Genomic DNA, 21,332 nt, shown 5'->3' on the forward strand with positions numbered 1-21,332 from the left:
CTATTCTTAATTTGCTAATGTTTAGTTTGAATTTTATATGATTATCATGTGCTCACAAATCTTACTATATTTATCAGTCTTTGTTTCTTGTATGGATATACCTTGTTTCAGTGAATACTATTCTGCTAATTGCACTGTACCCCAGCTTTAACAGAATGGTATGTATTCCTAATGCTTTGCTGTGTGAAGATGCCTTTGCTAATCTTTCTGCTATTACACTGTATTTTGTTTTTATTATACTATATGCTATAAAATATGTACTGTTCTGTAAAATGGGCAGTTTCTAGGAGATTTGTCTTACCTTATAAATTACAAAGTGTCTTTGGAGCAGTCTACTTAGTAACATGATTATCAGATGAATAAATAATACGTGTATTGTGCTGAGCAGGTAAATGAGTTATAAATGTACCACCTAAAGACTGCTGCTGAACAATCTTTGCAATTCTCTTCCCTTTAATGTTGACACAATTTATTCAGGAAAAATGAATGTTTATGGTACTACATCATGGGTATCAAATGACTGTTCATTAATTAAAGCAGTATATTTTTAAATGGGAAGGGATTATAACCTTATTCTTCAACTCTCTGTAATATATTCCCCTTATTATCTGCATAATTGCTATTAGCATTTACCAATAACAGGATTTCATCCATAAATTAGGAAAACATAAATGCACATGGTACCACATTACATATGCAAGTTTGACACCCCTTAATTCAAAGCACTGTACTTTAGCAGTGGGCAGTTATTACCAGTTTCCTGAATACATCATTGTATCATGACACTCAGTATTTAATTATTGTAAATGTTAATAAAATGTCTTGAAGAATAAACTATCAAAAAGTGAATGTTTGCCAGTAATGCAGAAATTAGGACATGCACTAAACAAAGTGGTCCATTTATATAGGGACAGTATTAACATCAGCTCATGAGTATGCAGCCAGCCAGATGGTGCAGAAAGAGGGCATCCATCTGTTGTACCACTGACCTGAGTTCAGGACCAGATTTGGCCCACTGGTAGGGTTGGTCAGGGGGATAGGATGAATTGAATAATGACTAGCTGTCTTACCTTGACAAGGAGACCACAGGAGGAGATCACTGCACATTGCTCCTCCTCCTGTTCCTAGGGATCCTAAGCAATCACCACTAAAGAATGATGGCTCCAGTGCACAGTTCTTAGTTCTCTATAGTGTCCTCACTGCCTTCTCTAGGATTTACACCATAAGCCATACTCCCTAAGGTGTTACAAGACCTGCCTGGGGAGGAGAGACACATATGGGACTGTTATCTATGGAGATACTTGGGGAGAGTTTGTGCCGTGTATGAGAAAATAGCTAGAGGTCAGTGGCAGGTAAAGAGTAGAAACATAAAGGACTCATAAATATTCACTATGCATAATAATACATAGGTAATTACAATGATCACCAATAAAATATTTACATCTATTGTCACTCTACATTATTTCTTCCTATGGCTTGGGCTGTTCTGATTGTAAGGCATCTCTGATTATCAAATGAAGGTTGGGATTCCAAAAGCCTGACTGTAAGCAGCATTAATATATCCTGATGTAAAACTGTTCTGTAGTTAGGAATTACAGTGCAATAACTCAGGGTAGTTTAGACTAAAACTTTCACAATCTCACCCTTAGTGATAACTGGAATGCTAAACCATCTGCTGTGAAGCATCATTTCAATGTCATGCCTAGTGCTCTGCTGGGCCTTGGAAACAAAAGTTATCATTTAACTGCATTAGGTTAGGGGAAAGACAATAATTATTTTGACAGTGTTACTATTTCCTTAACTTACTGCATAAATCCAGATTCTCTCACAGGAGAAGAGAAAAATGAGGAAATTTGTTTAACTACAGATCACAAAGCAGGACTATCATCACTGTGTATTTAGTTTGGATAAGCTCACATGCGACATGAATATGTTAAGCTATAGTACGGACTTTTAAACATAATTCGCTTCAAATGAGTATATGATGTTTAGACATCTACACACTTTAAAGAAACTCAACTCAACTCATTTTGATAACCTATTACCACAGATAATCAAGTCCTAACTATACTAAAATAGCACAAAACAACACATTCACAGTAATAACCTAAACTGCCCTCTACTATAAATAGCCATAATGATTTTAACAATACTAATACCTAAAACCAGATCAGAACCCCTGTAATTTAGCATTGATACACTGAGCTTTTAATCAAAAGAATGACAACGTTTCAAACATGCATTAACAAAATAGTTGGCAAGCACTTCTTGTTTACAATACAGTATGCCAAGTATTTAGTGTTATAAAGAAACAAGTATTTGGCATTCCTTCTGAGTTTATTTTGGTGATAGGATAAAGCAGGTATAAACAGAATGAGCATCTAATAACAGTGGATTAACAATAAACTCCAAATCAGCATTTTAAAACTAATGTCATGATCTGTTCTACTGTAAATAAACTAACTCACATGCTTTCTTAGTATAAACAGATATAAAAGGGAATGTTATACCAACTGTCACAGAACAAAGATATCTTAGAGAACTCTAGACACCTCATTAAACTTTAATATTTATGCAGATAAGATCATCATCAAGGTATTATCACAACTAAAACTCAGTTACAGACCCTCACACCTTATTCCAAAAATGAATATACCCTTCCACTTATTGCCCTTCACTATGCAAAAAAAAAAAAAAAAAAAAACACAAAAACTCATGCAGCAGAAATTAAGATACTTATTTTGGACATGAAGAGTCATCCTTGCATCTTATATGAAAAGGTATGCTGGCTGCCAATTACTTATGGAGCCACGTATCTAATGAGTACTCTGATATTTAAAATTCTTACACGTGGTGATCGCCCACCCTTAAAAGATACTCCAAATCAGAGATCACAGCTTAGGAGTAGCCAAAAAAGTAAAAATGACTTTGGTCAGACCCAGAGTCAAACTGACCATTGGAGAAAAAGCTCTTTGCAGAATTGGACTAGTGAAATGGAATTAGCTGCCAAAAGATATAAAAATATTAAAATGCTTCACACTTTCAAAAAACAAATCTTAGACATCATTTCAAACTGAATTAAAGTGCAGCTGACCCAACTGCTAACATTTTAATATATATACAGTGAGTTTGAATTTTGAAGTACCTTGGCTTCTTCCTCTAGATGTCTCTTCAGCTCTTCAATCTGCTGCATAAATGCTTGTTTCCCTCTTGAAAGTTGTGAAATTAAGGCATCTTTCTCATCTATTTGGCGAGCAAATTCTCCTTTTTAAATAAAACAATGATAAAATCAGAAACAATACAAATGAGTTTAAACAGTTGATTTGGTCACACACAATTTGCAATATATTTCTATTAAGTGCCTGATCCGTACTTGGCTTATACATATATATATATATATCTATATATATATATATATATATATATATATATATCTATATATATATATAATGAATAAGAATTCATTATAAATGATCTTCTGATGCATTGTTGGAAGTTGTATATGTATGCACCCATGTACTCATATAGAGAGTACACAACCATATCATGTATGCCCCATGATTATATCATCAAAAACATAAGTATTTTTTTTTAAGGAGACTGCATCCACATATGTGGGACTTTGCCATATATTCCTTTTATTGTATTATTCTCACTCTTAAGATCATTGGAGAGGACATAAAATTATCACTGACAGTGTAACAACTGTCACACTCTTTAGCTAGGTGCAGAAAACTTGAAACATCTACTAGTCACTAAATGCAAGCTGCACAATGTCACTCCAATGTGAAACAAGAAAGATATGGTACTATGGTCAAGCAAATGAGACTTAAGCTTCTGTGTGATCCAGGCAAGTGACTGTCAGTCTATATATTCCTTGTATGGACCGTGATACCATAATACAACAGAAGATGTACGATCATATAAAACAACCTGGAGTATTATTTAGGCAAAATATTTGTACTTTTGAACACAATTTCATGCCAAGGTATGCCTGATTTCATTAGATTTGTGTGACAGGCTGACAGACACAAACATGCAAAATGCTAAACAATGCAACCAGTGATTGCATTTTGTAATAAAAGGTATGTGTTACTAAAGTAGTAATGTGCTATAGGGACAATCACATCATAAATCCCTCGTGATTATATAAGCAAAGAAATGTGAAAGAGTGTATGTATTACTGAGGTGGTGACAAGGGACAGAGCTTCGGGTTATTCAGGCTTACTCACAATCAGAGTGATTTTTCCCTTTTCACTTCTTTGAACTATAACAATTTTGTGGGCATATTTGTGTGCTGCATTGTGCATGCACATATTGTTGTATGTGTTTGTGCCAATGTACAGTAGTTGTGTGGATTTTGTGTTACTATAGCTGTGGCTTTGTAAACAGTCAAAGTCCTTCTAATCTTTGAATTTGTAGATTTTCTAAATGGTGCACTGAAAACAGAACATTTTATAGGGATCTCTGATGGTATTTGAGTCATGTATACTCCTGCTATCTACAGGCTGTTTTCATATGTGCAGCAAGTTCATAGTTTCTCCTAGATTTTTACTTAAATAGATCTTTTCTCATGTGTCTGCATTTTTCATCCTTAACAATGGCACTGCTTCGTCAACTAAATGGCCAAATTAATGTGGTCATTGTGGTGCAGCGGTAGCATTGTCACCTCACAGTAAGACGTTGTCCTGTTCAATTCCCAGTCAGAGCGTCTTCTGTGTGGAGACATGCGTGAATGGGCGTGCCTTCGTTGAAGGTTGTGCATCAGGGCTGGCAACTCGGCACGTAAAAATCCACTGCCAATCATTAGCGGACCGGAGTTCTGCTGTGGCGACCCCTAACCCAGAAAAGCCAAAAGACACAACAACAATTGTGTAATATGTAGTAACGGCACTACAAGTGTGGATTAAAGCATGTTGTCATTTCCAGAAGTGATGTTATAAGTAGCTCATGCCAATGTGCCTTATTGCTGTAGCACACTGGTTTGTTTCTGATACTAATATTGTTATTCTTGTACAGTAAACATGTGAATTGATGATAATTCTGTAGTATCATTCAACTGTCTGTGGCACTATGCCCATTCAAGTCTCTTGAATTTGTATTTTACCGCATAATATTATTGTCACATTTTTATGCTTTTTATACAATGTAGGGGTATAAACTAAAACTAAAAAAACAGCCATGTAGGGTTGTTAACTGAGCATTCCAGTGAGGATGTTACTCTCCTAAATCTCCCAATGGAAAATTTAGATAATTTCATCATGAACAAAAACAATATTACAGACTGAACAAATATAACAAAATAAGGGTTAGACAGATGCATTCCTCCTAACACTTCTAGACGCACACCAACTGTTAACCTTCTAACCTACTTTTTCCATCCTATGATCACTAACTACTTGCATATCTACATGTGCTCAGCAATCATGCGACTAATAAAAAATGAAAAAAGCTAAACTGATTTTTCTGCATGATAGGAAGACTACCGGGCAGGATGGCATTTCACCCTTCTTGCGTGACACCCTGATATCTCAGACTTCATCCTCAGAATCACCCTAGCCAAGAGTAAGTTTTGCATCCCATCTCTGCAACGTAATATTCTGACACTAAAATGGCATCATAAGGCAAGAAAACATTCCTTCCTTGAGTTTGACAGTATTTCTTCTTAGTGGAGCTGCTTATTTCTGTCAAGGTCTGAAGAAAACCACTGTAGTTTTGGAAAAAAAAATGTGTGTGTGTATACATACATATATATATATATATATATATATATATATATATATATATATAAAACAATATTAAGAATACACAGCATAAGTAATATGTCCTATGCAGCCCACCTCAAGGTCCTTTCCCTGTATTCTGTCTACTACAGGCTTTCAAGGGGAGATCTATGCATTGTCAGACCCCACTCTGATGGACTTCCCACATAGCCACAAAGCAAACAGCACCAGAATTACCCTTTCTAAAGACTTAAACCTTGCCTGTGATATAAATAGTACCTGCTGGAGAGATAGGTATGTATCACAGAGACTACCCAATCTATGGAACAGACTCCCCATCCATGTGAAGCAGAGTTCCTCCCTAACCCAATTCAAGTGTAACGTGAACAACTGGATGGGAAACTAGAAATTCATCTCTGGTTTGGCACATATGTCTCTAATGGACACACATAACCTGTAAATGGTTCATCTCCTAGGCCCATGCTTACACTTATCAAGGTTATCAGAACTTATCAGAGATTTACGGTCGTTAGCCTAGTAAACATCTATGAACCTATGTGTGTGAGTATGTGTGCGTGTGTGTGTGTGTGTATGTGTGTGTGTGTGTGTGTGTGTGTGTGTGTGTGTGTGTGTGTGTGTGTGTGTGTGTGTGTATATATACATATATATATATATATATATATATATATATATATATATATATATATGTACATACGTACACATTTATTTATTTTATTTATTTATTTAACATTTGTTAACTGGCAGAAAAGTCTGACTTGGAACAAAGCCAATTTTCAGTGGAGGCCCAGGGAGAAATGCTCCAGAAGCATGCCTTTGTAACATGGGACGAAACTGGAGCACCCGGAAGAAACCCACACGAATGCATGGAGGACATGCAGACTCTTCACAGAAGACACTGAAGCCAAGAATCAAACTGGAGAACCTCTTGCTGTGAGGCGACAATGCTACCGCTGCAGCAGTGCACCGTCTATATATATATATATATATATATATATATATATATATATATATATATATATATATGTGTGTGTGTGTGTGTGTATATATTGGTCTATTTCAAAGCATCAAAACACAACATCATTGAAGACAAAATCATCAAGACAATATCATTGAAACTTTAAAACATTGAACACCTGGAATGCTGAAAGCTATCCCTAGGAAAATAACCACTTGGCCACCAGGACAAACAAACAGCAAAGCAAGTAAAACCCTCCAAAGTGGGGGGGGTTGCCCCCCACACCCCCTGATGGGGGGGGGCTATGCCCCTCACACCCTGTCAACTAAATATACCAACTGAGATCACACTATAATGGGGAGAGGGCAAAGTTCACCATGGTGAGATCTGGGTGTTCAACGTTTTAAAGTTTCGAAGATGTCATCTCAATAATTTTGTCGTCGATGATGTGGTCTTTCGAAATATTCAGGTAGAACCACACACACACACACACACACACACACATATTTATATATATATATATATATATATATATATATATATATATATATATATATATATATATATACTCCCCCACCAATTTTATATATTGATTAAAAAAGCTCTGCAGCTTTTACTTTACTGGGGTTATAAAACTATCATATAATGTAAAATATCAGTAAAATCTAACAAAATTATTTCATTTTTAATGGCACTTACCATTTTCTGTCTGAAGACGTGCTCTTTGAGCATTTAAATCATTAACCAGACGCTGACCTTCTTCACTCTTTGCTTTTGTTTCACTCAGCTGATCTTCTAAGGTATGACACAGCTTCTCAAAGTTTGCCTTTCAAAAAGCAGATGTGAAAGTGAATTTTACCATCAAAGGACTTAAGATGTCATTCTTAGTTAACTGAAATAAATGTGATTTTACCTTTCCTTTTGAAACAGATTCCATGTTACTTGCTAAGTCATCAACCTCCATCTTCAGTTCACTCTTTTCCTTCTCCAGTTTCTGCTTAACACGCTGCAGGTTGTCGACTTGCTCTCCAAGCTCTGCAACACTGTCAGCATGTTTCTTCCGAAGAGCAGCAGCTGTGGCTTCATGCTGCAATGTAGCCTCCTCAAGATCCCGACGCAGTTTCAGGAATTCCTCCTCCCGTTTCTTGTTCAGTTCACTCTGGAGTGCTGTTGCTCCACCAGCTTCCTCAAGCCGTTCACAGATCTCCTCCAGTTCTCTAGCAAGATCTACTCTTTGTTTTTCAGCTTTGGCACGTGCCACACGTTCTGCTTCAATTTCTTCTTCAAGTTCTTCAATACGTGCCTGTGTATTCACAATTCAAAGAAAGAAACTTGATAACTAGGCTTGTGATGAGCTGTCTGGCAACAAAACAGGCTATTGTTGTGCTTTTCTTATGCATTCGGAATCAATATATACTACATTTATTAGCATCATATATTAGTTATCACCAACATACTTTATTTAAAAGCACCTCTGACACACACACTCCCATTCTTTAATTCTTCCAAAAGATGCTGCCTACCTCAGCTTTACCATTACTTTAGGATATTTAAAAGGTTCAGTCAAGCATTTCCATTCCCCCTTTCCAGAAGAATTCACACATAATAAGTAAAATACTTTAAACACTTCTAGTACAGGAACAATAGCATTTTGTTGTCATCCTCTGGACATCCTCAGCTCTTCTTCTCCTTGTATAAAGGCATCCCCTCAAGAACAAAACACTACATTCTAGAGGAGCTCCCATTGATTCCCTTAACACAGAAATGTACAGTAGGGTACATAAACTTACCATAACAGTAGATGTTCAAATAATCACTGCTGCAGTAGCCTTAGTTAGCTTCCAAACCTGCAGGGCACCTTCCACACACCCAAACCACCACTCAGCTCAAGCTTAGCTGTCTATAAGGACAGGTTTGGGTGCCAAGCCCTTCACAGCTTTCTTGCCAACAAAGAAAGGGAGGCTGAGCTTAAAAGAACAATGCTAGGAATAGCAAAAAGTAAAAGTCCACACCTTGGCATAAACAACGCACCAAAAAACAAAGTAGATGGATGGAGGGAGTGGCTACTGCAAATGTGATCATTCAAACTTAGACTGTTAAGGTAAGTTTACTTACACAGCTATAGTATGTTCATCATATTGATCACTGCTGCAGTAGCCTTAACTATATGGGTGGATTACCCTAGCTTACTACATTTTGGAGACGGTGGTCCTAGCAAAGCTTGATCTAGACACAGAAAAAGAATCAAGCTTATAGTGCTTTGTAATAGTATGTATAGAGGACCAAGTTGCTGCTTCTAGAATACTTCTACAATCCAACTCTTTCCAAAAACAATAGATGAACTTAAGGCCCTGATAGGGCTTTGACCCTGCCTGGAATAGTTTTGATGTGGTGAATATAATAAAAAAGTAATAGCCTAAGAGAATAATTTGGAAATAATATGTTTTGACACAGGCTGTCCCTTCTTAATTTTACAAGAAATGAACAACTGATCCAAAGATCTTAAAGATTTTGCTCATCAAGATAGTACCTGAGTTGTATCACCACAGTCCAAAGAAAAAGCCAGTGATTACCTTCTATATTTTATTAAAACACTCAATCAGCAACAAAGAGTCCAATGCATAAAACTTCAGCAAATACTCAGCCTGGTAATAAAAATTGTAATCCAAGTAAAACAGACACAATAATCCCCTCTCTCATGCGCCTTGGCTCAAAAGCCTTTACAGAGTATACTTTTTTGTCATCATACCATGCCTATTATCCTACATTCAATAAGCACTAATTTAATTAAGTCCAATTAATACTGATGCCAATTACAGAAAACACTTCCAATGGCATTCTCTATTTAACCCTATGGGTGCTAGGGTACTAAACGTAGAATCATAGCTGACTCCATTCTCCATAATTTATTTTTTATATTTAAACCATGGACTGATTTAACCTGCCCTAAAACTGTTGCTTCCAAGCTATTTATTTCACTATTGTGTACTTCTTTATAAGTACCTGAGTTGTCTTTGGACATCCATGGTATGGAGTATCCTTTCTCCCCCATTTTTAGATTCAAGAAAGAAAATGGACAAATGGATAGTATGGCCTAAAGTAAACTCAGATACCACTTTAGGCATTAAAAAGTATTAGTTCTCAAAGAAACTCTGAATCTGTGGAAAAAATGAAATAGGGTTGCCTCACCGTAATGCAGATTTTCTTCATGCACAGGTCAGAGCAACCAGTAAAAAAATTTTCCATGTCAAGAACCTCCAGTCAGACAGATGAGCTGGTTCAAATGGAGCAAGTGTTAGCATTTTTAACACAAAATTAAGATCCCACAGTTTTCTCAAAGGCCTCTTATGCAAAACCTCATTTCAAAAACATTTTGACATGAGAATGTACTGATGAAGGAGCTTCCATTGGCAGATATTCTGAAATAGTCAATAAATGAATCTTGATAGAGGAATAAGAAAGGTCACAGGATAGTAACTCACACAAATTTTGTAAAACCAGAGAACAACTAGCCCTGAATGGTTGCTGAATACATTGTTGGCATCCACTAGAAAAACACTTCCATTTGTTAATATATGATTTTATCGTAGCAGGCTTTCTTGACATCCATCAATATCTACTGCACATCCTCAGTAAGTAGGTGCCTAAATATTCAAAAGTATTCAGGATATCCAGGGTAAAAAAAATCCATCTTCTAGGCCTTCTTTTATGGAGTCCTGGAACAGAATCTTGCTGTTTGATTATTCAGAGAGGAGGCAAATAGGTCTACATGAGGAACTCCTCACAGATGGATCAAATCTCGGAAGAATCCCTGATCTTGATTCCATTTGTAAGGGTCTGCCTTTGCCCTGCACAGCTTGTCTCCCATACAGTTTTGCTCTAATGGAATGTAGGATGCCTGTAGAATGAAACAGAACTGGGAATCTGTATCCCAAGCTAACATGGTTAGGCTGCAAAGGGGGTAAGACCTGGCTCCTCTTTGCTTGTTAATGAGCCACGTGATTGTGGTATTGTCTGGAGCAACTTGAAGAGGTCCCAGGGACCAAAGATGATAAAAAGAGATGAGTGCCTTGATCAGGGCAAGCAGCTCTTTTATATTTATGTGCCTGCATCTGTTCTTAGTGTCCACAAACTTTACACCTTTATCCCCCTTGAATCTGCTCCCTAAGCAAGTCTAAGGCATCTGTGGTGACTGACTGCTTTTGATCATGGAGGGAGAAGGAAAACATATATTTAGGGATATTTGCTGTCTTCTCCAAGTGATTTTCCTTTTGACAAACCCCAGTACTTGGATTTGAAAAGCTAAACAATGTTAATGTTGGGATCAAAGATATTTCAGAAAACATTGTAACTTTCTGATGTGCAGTCTTGCTAGGGATATCATGAGAAACATTGATGCCATGAGACCCAAAATCCTGAGGTGAAGGAGATGGAATTTCCTTCTGTAACAGCTCATTGTACTTTCTGAGAGACTAAGAAACCTCAGTATTCTCCCGCTGAAAACACTATCACATTCTGGAAATTATTTCAGCGAGAGAAAGAAAAGTTCCCACAGGAAGAGTCAGAAACTGAGCTCTCTTCTTGGTCAGTGTCAGAAAAGTCATATTTATATCCCTTCCTCTTCCTATCCAGGTTCAGAATCTTGAATCTCTTTAGGAAAAGAGGTGTCCCTCTTTCGTTTACCAGAAACCACCTTATAAGGATCAGTAGCCTGAATTAAACCTCATACCAGACCCAGTAAACTATTCTGGTCTAAGGAAATGTGAAGAATTGGGTAGATACATATTTAGTTTTCTGTTTCTTTTTGACATTAAAATGGGGCCAACAGTGTTATTAATGACAGCAGCAGCTACCACAGGAATGTGTACAACATTCTGACAAAACAAGGAAGTTTTCCATTTTCCTTCCTCCAGGATCAACAAAAGAGTCTCTTCCTTGCCCACTGAGGGAACCTCAACACTTGTAGAAGACATGGATAACCCTTGGGGAATATTGACTGTAGATGCTACACCCCTTGGATGCAGCATAAGATATAAGGTATGAGGGGAACAAGCTATGGCCAGAGCAGAATCAACCACGTAAAGCTCAGGCAAATTGTTAACCTGCTCTGGTGGCGAATGCTGTTTGCTTAACCTTTTCTTTTTGTGGCTGGAAGAAGAACTGAATGTGGGGCCAATAGTTTTTTCCATGGTCAAGTTGAAAATGGTGTATCTTTTTCAGGAAAACAAGCAGCAAAGGCTGGCAAAAATTAAAATTCTTTAAAAGTCATGCTTTTCACACAAATACACAGTAAAAAAGACTTTCAAAAACACTTTTCCAGCCCCAAAAAGTAAAAAAAAATAAATAAAATAAACAGTTTCTCCACAGAAAAAATGTTTTTCAATTACTTAAAAAACTTTTAAACAAACAAGAAAAAAAGTATGCTCCCATTTAAAAATACAATTACGTATTGTGACAGGTCATTAAAAACATAAACTCCTAGCTTAAAATATCTTTCCTAAACAGGAAAGTAAAAATTTTAATGTTTTTCCTACTTTCTGAGTATACATTATAAGTATTATTTTAGAGTGCATTTTCACAATGTTTTAGCTGCTCTGTACCTTCCTTTATTTTACTATCTATATAAAGTATGAATAATTCTTATCTCCTAATTTACTCATTTGGAATGCTTTCCTTATCTTGTGACTTTGCTTTTGTGGTGTTCATTGTTAATTTAATTTGTTTTATTCTGCTTTCTTTGGTCATGTCCTTTGCATTTCTTTTTACTTATTTTATTTTTTAGATACCATAAACATTTCCTTAACCTCTGAACCTCCAGTGACTGCACGTCATTACTCACAATGCTGTTTTTCATGCTTGAATTGTATACTTATTTCCTACAAAATCTGTGGTTCTCTGATAACAGCTCTGATGTGTTACATATTTTCATTTTATCATAATGCTCTTTTGCTACTGTTTCTCTGAGGTGTTATCCACTTTGAAGGGACCCTTCCTCCTCAGGACCAATTTCATAATGTTTAGCTGACCCATCTCTAAGTTAAATTGATGAAAAATGACAATGACTTCTGATTACTTGCTTCCTTCCTAATAACATTTTCCTGTCTGAGCTCCTTTTCTCCTCACCATGTCCATGCACCATTCAATCACTACTCTTTCTCTAGTAAGTACTATAACCAGTTGTCCATAATCAGACTTCTAACAGAATCTTGCCTTTTGTTTTACAGGGACTTGCAACTAAAGTAATCTAGTATTAAAGTCTCCCATCAGCAATATCTAACATTTCTGCAGTCCTGAAGACATTATGTGTCATCATATTCATTTTGTCCCCATGAGGAGGGACGGTATGTGTAACCCCTTTAATACTTGTGCTACAATTCTAAGTCTCATAGTGACCTACACTACCACCTCTCCTCAAATATTCATTTGTTTCTTATTTCTTTGTATTCTCTTCTATAGAGGGCTATATATTCCCATATTTCTTAGGCCATGTCCTCCTAAACATATTGTAACCCCAGTCTGTACACACAGACACACACACACACACACACACACACACACACACACACACACACACACACACACACACACACACACACACACACATATTTCTGTTGCAGCTATGATACCAGTATATCCTTATTCCATTAAACATAGTTGTGAAGAAAGGCTGTGCAGTAGGCTACAATTACTGATACTTACTGTACTCCGCTTCCTTTTTGTTTGTTTAATTTGCTTTAGTTAGTTTGAATAAGGTTGTCAGTAAAGCAAAGCTGTGTGTTTGTTTTAAAAAGTGGATTTAGAGCATTGATTTCAAAGTGCTCTGCATTTACATTTTAAAGTACTTAAGTGATACGAGTTTAGAAAGAAACGAGGAACCTTACATGAAATAGTTATAGAAATATACATGAGATCACTGGAACTGCTATATAATGACACAAACTACGTGCTGCATTTTGATGAATCACTTCTTGTTCTCTGAATATACTGGTTGATTATGAACCTATTTAGTTATGCAAACAAAATATAAGAATAACTTAAAATATTCTATTAATGATGTATTCGGGTTGAGAATCCTCTGGTGGCATTTTGACATTAATATTAACAGTTCACTTGTACTGTTGTCTGTCAGCACCAGTTAGTTTATTATTAATAACTTATTTATCATTAACAAGAGTAACATTAACCAAATCCTTCGGTATCTCTTTAAATTATCGCTGATAAATGCAATATTTACTTCTTCTCTAACCACTTCTAAAATGAAATTTGAAAACTGTGAAGAGATACTCTCTATTTGAATAACTATAACGCTTGTGTGAAAACTACAAAAGCCTGTCCTGTTTGAATTATAACAATGGACTGTTACCCAAATGATTGCTGCTCTATAATGGTTTCTTAGCCCACATATGGAAGTTGTTGTGTTACCTCACAACATGGTATACTGTTTAATCAGCTACATGAAAGACAAAGAGTGAAAGGCAATGAGGACTCTCTATAGCATTTGAGTAGCTGTAAGCATGCTTGTTCCTATCTCAATCCCATAAAATAGAAAAACAGAATAACCATCAATGACATATAATATCATCATGCAAAAGTTGCAAATTATAATTTCAGTTATTTTCTGATTATTCAAAATTATGAACAGCAAAATTAGCTAAACAAACACTGTGAGAATGTATAGACCTTTATCACTGTGCACCTAATATGTATAAATTATTGGTTTACAGCCATTCCTTTTATGTATATGAAATTTGCTAAATATTGTTCATTGACTAATGAAATGTAACTCTGACCTGTAACTCCTTAATCTTTTTCTGCAGCTGAGCACCAAGTACTTGTTCATCTTCTATTTTGCTAAGTAACTGGCTGATTTCAAATTCCTTCCTATTAAAAAATATAATTATCAACAACATAGTAATTATTGATACACTATACTACTTTAAATCATACAGTGATAGGAAATGTCTTACTTCTTCAGTTTTTCTTCTTGCTGTTGCCTGTCATTTTCTAAATCCATTATTGTTTCTTGGGCCAACTTAAGGTCACCTTCAAGCTTTCTCTTTGCCCTTTCTAGGTCCATACGGACCTTCTTTTCTTGTTCTAAAGACCCTTCAAGCTGTAATACAAATAAATACATTTAGTAGTACTGAAAACCTAATCGATGACATTTACAAAATGTAAGCTTTGCATTCTGTCTCTTACATCATCTACTTGTTGTTCCAGTTTAGCTTTGGCCTTGGTCAGAGCATTAACTTTGTCTTCTTCTGCTTGTAGGTCATCCAAAGCTTGCTGATGTGCTTCCTGAAGGGCCTTCTTCTCCTTGGAAAGTTTGACAATATTTTCTTCAACAACAGTTAGTTCTTCAGTGAGGTTTTTAACCTAAACATGGGAAAAAAGGACTATTTTGAAAATAAAATAGACAGAGCAGTGAACAAATCTTTCCAGCATTTACACATCTTCTGTTTTGTTCATATCCTAATATTTTTTTCCTTACAAAATATCTTGATTGTTTTTTCAAGTTGCACTTAGTGCAGAGTGCCATAGTAATATTATCAGGATTCTAAAGATTGTGTCATGCTTTCCACTTGCTCTACAAAATGCAGGGGTTCCTCATTTACTGTAGGATATCACTTAAAGTTGAATTATAAACTATTTTCCCATTCTTGAACAGGAACTATATTTATTCAAGGTTTTTATATATCCATTCTGCGGCTAATACTTAGGCAGCAAAAGGGATGATATATGTTATAGAACTGGTAGTCTGACTTTGTTAGAAAGAGGTTTTCCTTAACAACCTGTATATTGCCACATTGTTAGCTTTATAGGTTCATAGATGTGTACTAGGCTAATGGCACGGGAGTCTTTACAAGGCTAGCCCATAGGATTACCCTGGCATTGTGCCACCCGACCTAAGTTTCCAGTGCCTCTGTCAAGTAGAGCCACTGGAGTGATCCTCAGGGTGAATTTTCTATTTCCCATCCACTCAAAATTTCTCTTGAAGAAGGCCAGTGAGATGTTCTGTTTGACATGTATGGGAAGTCTATTCCATAGCATGGGCAGTCTCTGGGTTATGAACCTGTCTCTTCAGAACGTTCTGTTGATTACGGTAATAAGCTTGAGGTCTCTGGAGCATGTGGTGTGGAGGGATTGGGATTTCGTTAGATGTAACATTTCTAACAGAGCTGGGTCAGACATGGTTTTATAAGTCAAGCAGGGATCACCGCTAAGTAGGAGATATGAGAGAGAATTGTTGGAGTTTTTAAGTGTTTAAGGCCTGGGATCCTCTTTATGAGGTACTTTTGCGGCCTCTCCAGTTGCTGCAGGTGTCTAGTGAGGTACATGCTAAATGGGGCATTGTACTCGATGATTGGCCTAATGAGGGAAGAGTAGAGGGAGACAATGACCTCTTTCTTCCTGGATGCAAAACCCTTAGTAATGAGATGTGCCACATAGAAGGACTTTCTGACCACAGTGGCAGTGTGGTTGTCAAAAGAGAAGTTGCTGTCAACCTGTGTTCCCAGATCTCTTATAACGCCTTCTGTGTTCAGTGGACTACCATCAATGTGGTAGTTCATGAGAACTGGGTTTTTCCCAAAGGGGATGACAACCCATTTTTTGGCATTGAGCTTAAGGCCATGGTTCTGATACCAGTCATTGGTTTCAGTGAGGCCTTTCTGTAGGATATCAATATCACTTGGAGAGTTAATAACGGTTCCCAACTTGCAATCATCTGCAAACTTTGTCAGCCAGAGTCCCTTCATGTTGGACTGGACTTCTGAGAAGTACATGCCAAACAGGAGAGGACCCAGGACTGATCCCTGTGGGACTCCACTCATGACTGGTCATCAGTCTGACTTGGAGTCAGCTAGTTTCACACTATGAGTTCTATATGTGAGCCAGTTTGCAACCCATGTAGTGATATAGGGGTTGATGCCTAGCTTAATGAGTTTTTCTATGATTCCTGAGTGGGGAATGGTATCAAAGGCCTTGGCCAGATCAAGGTAGGCTTTATGAACCACCTTGCCATCATCCACAGCTCTGATGACTGACTAAAAGAAGTCGGCCAAGTTGTGCAGGCATGATCTACCTTTCACAAAACCAAACTGTGTGGGATCCCGAGTTTGGAGATTCCCTATATCCTTGTTTATTAGGTCTATAATGATGTGTTCCATAGCCTTGCATATCAGACTTGTCAGGATAATGGGGCAATAGCTCCCAGGGTCTGTAGTCAATCCTCCTTTGTGGAGAGGGATAACTATAGCAGTGCACCATTCAGTAAGGACAAAGCATGAGGTGAGGCTGTGATTGAATAGGGCACACAGGTAAGGTGCCAATTCACTCTGTAGTTCATGTAGAACATAGCCAGGTATATTGTCGGGTCCCATAGAGGCTGTATTCTTAGCCTTGGACAGTGCTGTTTTAACCTGTGCAGCAGTAATACTGGGTGCCTGGCAATCTACTGGTATTGTGATTGGCCCTTTGGGGGGAGGGAAAAGTTGGCACTGAATCTGTTGGCCAGTATATTGGCAATATCTGTTGGCTCGATATAGGAAGTACCATTGTGCAGTAGCTCAGAGCAAATCTGGGTATTGCCATGGAGGTTCTTTACATAACTATAGAAGGCTATGTGGTTGTCTTTACTATCTGGTGCAATTTTGTTTTCATAGCTAGCTTTAGAGGATTTGATGAGGGATCTCAACTTTTTGTTGAGGCTGATAAGGGAGTTTTCTAGTTTTGGAACTTCACCTAATTCTGCATCAGTTTCCTCCTTCTGTTGTAGAGTTTGTTTGTGGCAGGGGACCACCAGATTGGCTTCCTTTTGTTGGAGGAGACAGATTGTCTTCCTTTTTTTGGAGGAGAGCATCTTGGTTCTATTGGGTATGGTGAGATCCATGCATTTGTGTACTTGTTTGTACAGTGCATTGGTGTATGATTCGGCTGTCATGCAACTATTCTCCATTTGCAAGAGTGCCATGAATTTAGCCACCTCTGTTCTTGGGAGCCAAAAGTTAGCTTTGGAGAAGATTTTCATGATGGTTACCTTACCGGGGGGGTGGGGGGTGGATGTGGATTTCCAAGGTGATTAGTTTGTGGTCAGTTATAACTAGGGTGGAGTTGACTATTGGTGTAGAGCAATGGTCTCCCATGTTATTAATGACCAGGTCAAGGATGTTGCTACCTCTAGTGGGGGTAAGAATGAGATGGTCCAGGGCATCAGAATTAATGAATTCCAGGAAACATTGGGCAAGTGCATTGGTACATGAGTAGTTTTCCCAGTTAATGGAGGGGTAGTTGAAGTCACCCAGAATGACTGTGTTAGATTGGACCCTAATATTCTCTAGGGTGCTTAGGAATGTGGAGTGAGTGTCTTGGGACATGGTTGGGGACCAATAACAGGGTACAACCTGAATCGCTGTCTTACCCAATATTAGCTGCACCTGTGTTGGGCCACCAGTCTGGAGGTGTGCGCATCCTTTATGAATATGGAAACACCACCACCACCTTTAAAGCTTCAGTCCAAGTTCTGGGGCCGAAAGGTGTGGAAAGAGTTATAGCCTGGTAGTGCAGGGGTGCTTTCTGCTGCATTGAACCAGGCCTCTGTTACAGCACAAATGTCAATGTTCTCCATTTTAAGGAGTCCTTTGAGTGAGTGCAATTTGAGATTTAGTCTTCTAGCATTGAGCAGCATGACCCTCAGATTGCATTTGATTGTAGCTATTACAGTGGTAATTTGGTCTTTGGAACACTGCCAAAAAAAGACACTATACGGATGGCAAGAGCCTTGGCCAGTATCCAGAAGCCCAGGGGTGACACATGCAGGCCATCTCTAGCAAAGCATCAAGGTTTGTCAATCATATCATCCCAGGCAGACAGACACTGGATCCCCTTAGAATGACACCAGAAACTTAGCCAATTGTTGAAATCAATCATTTTCTGCTTGTACTGTGGTATAATTCTGGGTGATGGTAGGATGCTGCTCAGTGCTAGGGTCGTACCCACCTGGGCTACATAATCCAAGAGCTCCTCCATGTCTTTCTTCATGTAGTCCAGGGAGGTATGTCTCAGGTCATTCACACCCACATGTACAATGACAGAGTCATATTTGTATCATTTGTTGAGGGACCTGAGTGCGTGCTTTATATAGTAGATCCTGGCACCTGACAGGCAGCTGACTGTTACTTTCTCCTTATTCAACCTAGTGAGTGGGACATCAGTGACTAGCATGCTGGGCATACTGCTTTGCATTAGGGGCTTTGGTTGAATGACACACTGTTTAGGAGAGTTATGTGTCTCATGATTAGTGTTGTGTTGTGGTGGTCAAGTGCATTTCTGCCTTGGAGGTCTCTTTTGCTTAGGTAGATTTTTATTGAGAGCCTCAATGAAGGTGGGTGTGTGGTTTGTGTTTTTATGGGAAAGGCAGTGCTGGTGTGTGTTCTGGAGAGCTGTGTTCCATGTGGTGTGGTGCAAGTGTTGACCTTCTCTTGACTAGCTATTCCGATCTTGGCTGGAGAGTGTATTATGTAGCAAATATGTGAAAAATATAACCATAGTGCGACAAATTAATCATGGGCATGTACTTTTCACTGCCTTGTATTATGAAGAAAAAGTGATGAATATTGGAAGGATATGTTTGCTAACATATATCAGTCAGAGAAGACCAGTTATCAAAGAATAAATCATGCATAAATAATACAACTGCAGGAAAAAGTAAATGCATAATATCTGTTTCAAAATTATTACCAGTAAGAGACACAATTACTGAAGTCGGTATGTGTAACATTTTATGACGTAATAAATTCAGAATGTAATGCTAAAAAGTAATTTACATAAGTGACCAACAAAGAAATGGTTAATATTTATAAAGCATAAGAAATACTGAGATGTGCATTAGAAAATGAAAGGGATAAATAAACATGACAGATTATGTTTAGTATTTGATTTTATTAACATGTCATGATAATTCATCACTTTTTTGTCATGTTCTTGTGATTATGAAATAGTTTTTGATTTTTCAGCTGTGTGCTATACCTTCATATCAGGGTAAATGAGTCCTAATGACAGCTTACCTTGTTTTCAGTGGCATGCTTTTCTTTCTCCACTTTTGCCAGAGTAAGTTCCATATCATCAATATCTTTCTTTAGTTCTGAACACTCATCTTCCAGTTTCCTTTTCTTTGCGGTCAGTTCAGCATTGGCTTCCTCTTCATCTTCGAGCCTCTCCATTGCCTCTTTAACTTTGGCTTCAAGCTGTATTTTACTTTTGATGAGCCCCTCACATCGTTCCTCAGTATCAGCAAGATTGTCTGCTTCCTGTAGAAGAAATTAATTTAACAATCCTTACATACTATATTAAAATGCGCCTGTGTATTCCAAAAGAACAGTAAAAAGAAAGCGATCATTATCTAGGATAAAGTGTCCACAATATTGTATTGTTACAATAATGAATCTGCTCTGTCCAGCAAAATAGCTTATTAGTTTATTTCCATGTGCTTAAGCATAAAAGTTATTGTTCTTTACTAATGACACCAATCATTTTATCTTCTCTATGATTTTCCTAAGTAGTTCTCATGCTGTGTGGTTAAAGTGCTCTATTTACAAGAGAGTGCTAACACTGAAAGTTTGTTAATCAAAATATTTAAGACAGACATCACTTAAAGTAACTATATTTGTCATAAATAATTTGTAATTTTTTTTCTCAAGCAGTACTTACTGCTTGAACTTGCAAAACAAGATCATTCTTTTCCTGTACAAGATAGACAACTTTCTCTTCAAGTTCTTTTCTTTTTGCCTCAGATTTTGCAAGTTCTTCCTTTATCCTTTCAAATTCCTCTTTCATGGCCTGGACTTCCTTTTCTGCTTCTGCACTCTTCAGCAGTGGCTTGATTTTGAAAAAAAGTTTCATCCAGGGCCAATGTTTTACATTCATAAATGCACGGATGTTATACTGAAGAGTAAATATAGCATCCCTGCAAAGAATCATAAATAAACAAAATGACAATATGAAAGAAACTCAAAAATTATAATAGATATCAAACCTGAAAAAACAGCAAAAAGGAAATTATGGAACTCGGGTAGTTGCAGTAAATATGAAAACAAAAGAACTAAAAATAGGCTAGCATGTAACTTTAATAAGCACTTTTATAGAATCCATAGGAGTTTCAAAGTTATTTTAGTTTAGTGACCGTGTATGCCTTGCCAATAACTACCCTCGGCTGTATCTCCTTTCTCAAGGAGGGAGAGGCTATGTAGTCACAGAAATATTTTAGGACATTCACTCCATTAGCCAGGTTTAATATGGTGAAAAAAAAAAGAACCATATTGTTTAATCTGCAGAGGAAGTTTAACTTCATAGAAGAAAAATGTACTTGATGAATTTATCTCTCCATCACATACTTTTATTTTGTTAATGAAAGTTCAGGTCTTTGGTTCTGGTGTTAGCTGTCTTGTTTGTCACACTGAGATATAGGTGGTCAAGCACCACAGGATTCTAATGGTGCAGTAAGTGAGGCACAGATCAACCCTTACAAGTCTACACAGCTTTCAATCTCAATTCATAACTAAGGTTGCTAACAACAGGGTTATTTCTGTTGCGAACCCTCTTGGATTTTTCAAGTAGGTTGAGATGGTGTGTGAGAT

At 37.4% G+C, this 21,332-nt stretch overlaps 1 protein-coding gene across 1 annotated transcript in view; it reads right to left on the bottom strand.

Moving 5' to 3' along the window:
* LOC122789101 (myosin-4-like) overlaps window positions 1-21,332 on the bottom strand; it is a 148,934-nt gene that overhangs the window by 29,124 nt on the left and 98,478 nt on the right. Inside the window, exons 22-29 of the mRNA XM_044056301.1 lie at window positions 20,407-20,662; window positions 19,764-20,006; window positions 14,899-15,075; window positions 14,667-14,812; window positions 14,490-14,580; window positions 7,613-8,002; window positions 7,399-7,525; window positions 3,146-3,264 (exon numbers count right to left, since the gene is read on the bottom strand). Coding sequence (XP_043912236.1) covers window positions 3,146-3,264; window positions 7,399-7,525; window positions 7,613-8,002; window positions 14,490-14,580; window positions 14,667-14,812; window positions 14,899-15,075; window positions 19,764-20,006; window positions 20,407-20,662 — 1,549 coding nt within the window. The remainder of the gene's footprint in view (window positions 1-3,145; window positions 3,265-7,398; window positions 7,526-7,612; window positions 8,003-14,489; window positions 14,581-14,666; window positions 14,813-14,898; window positions 15,076-19,763; window positions 20,007-20,406; window positions 20,663-21,332) is intronic.

The sequence above is a fragment of the Protopterus annectens genome, chromosome 14.part0, assembly GCF_019279795.1.
Source record: "Protopterus annectens isolate FY-2018-M chromosome 14.part0, PAN1.0, whole genome shotgun sequence".
Taxonomy (NCBI): Eukaryota; Metazoa; Chordata; order Ceratodontiformes; family Protopteridae; genus Protopterus; species Protopterus annectens.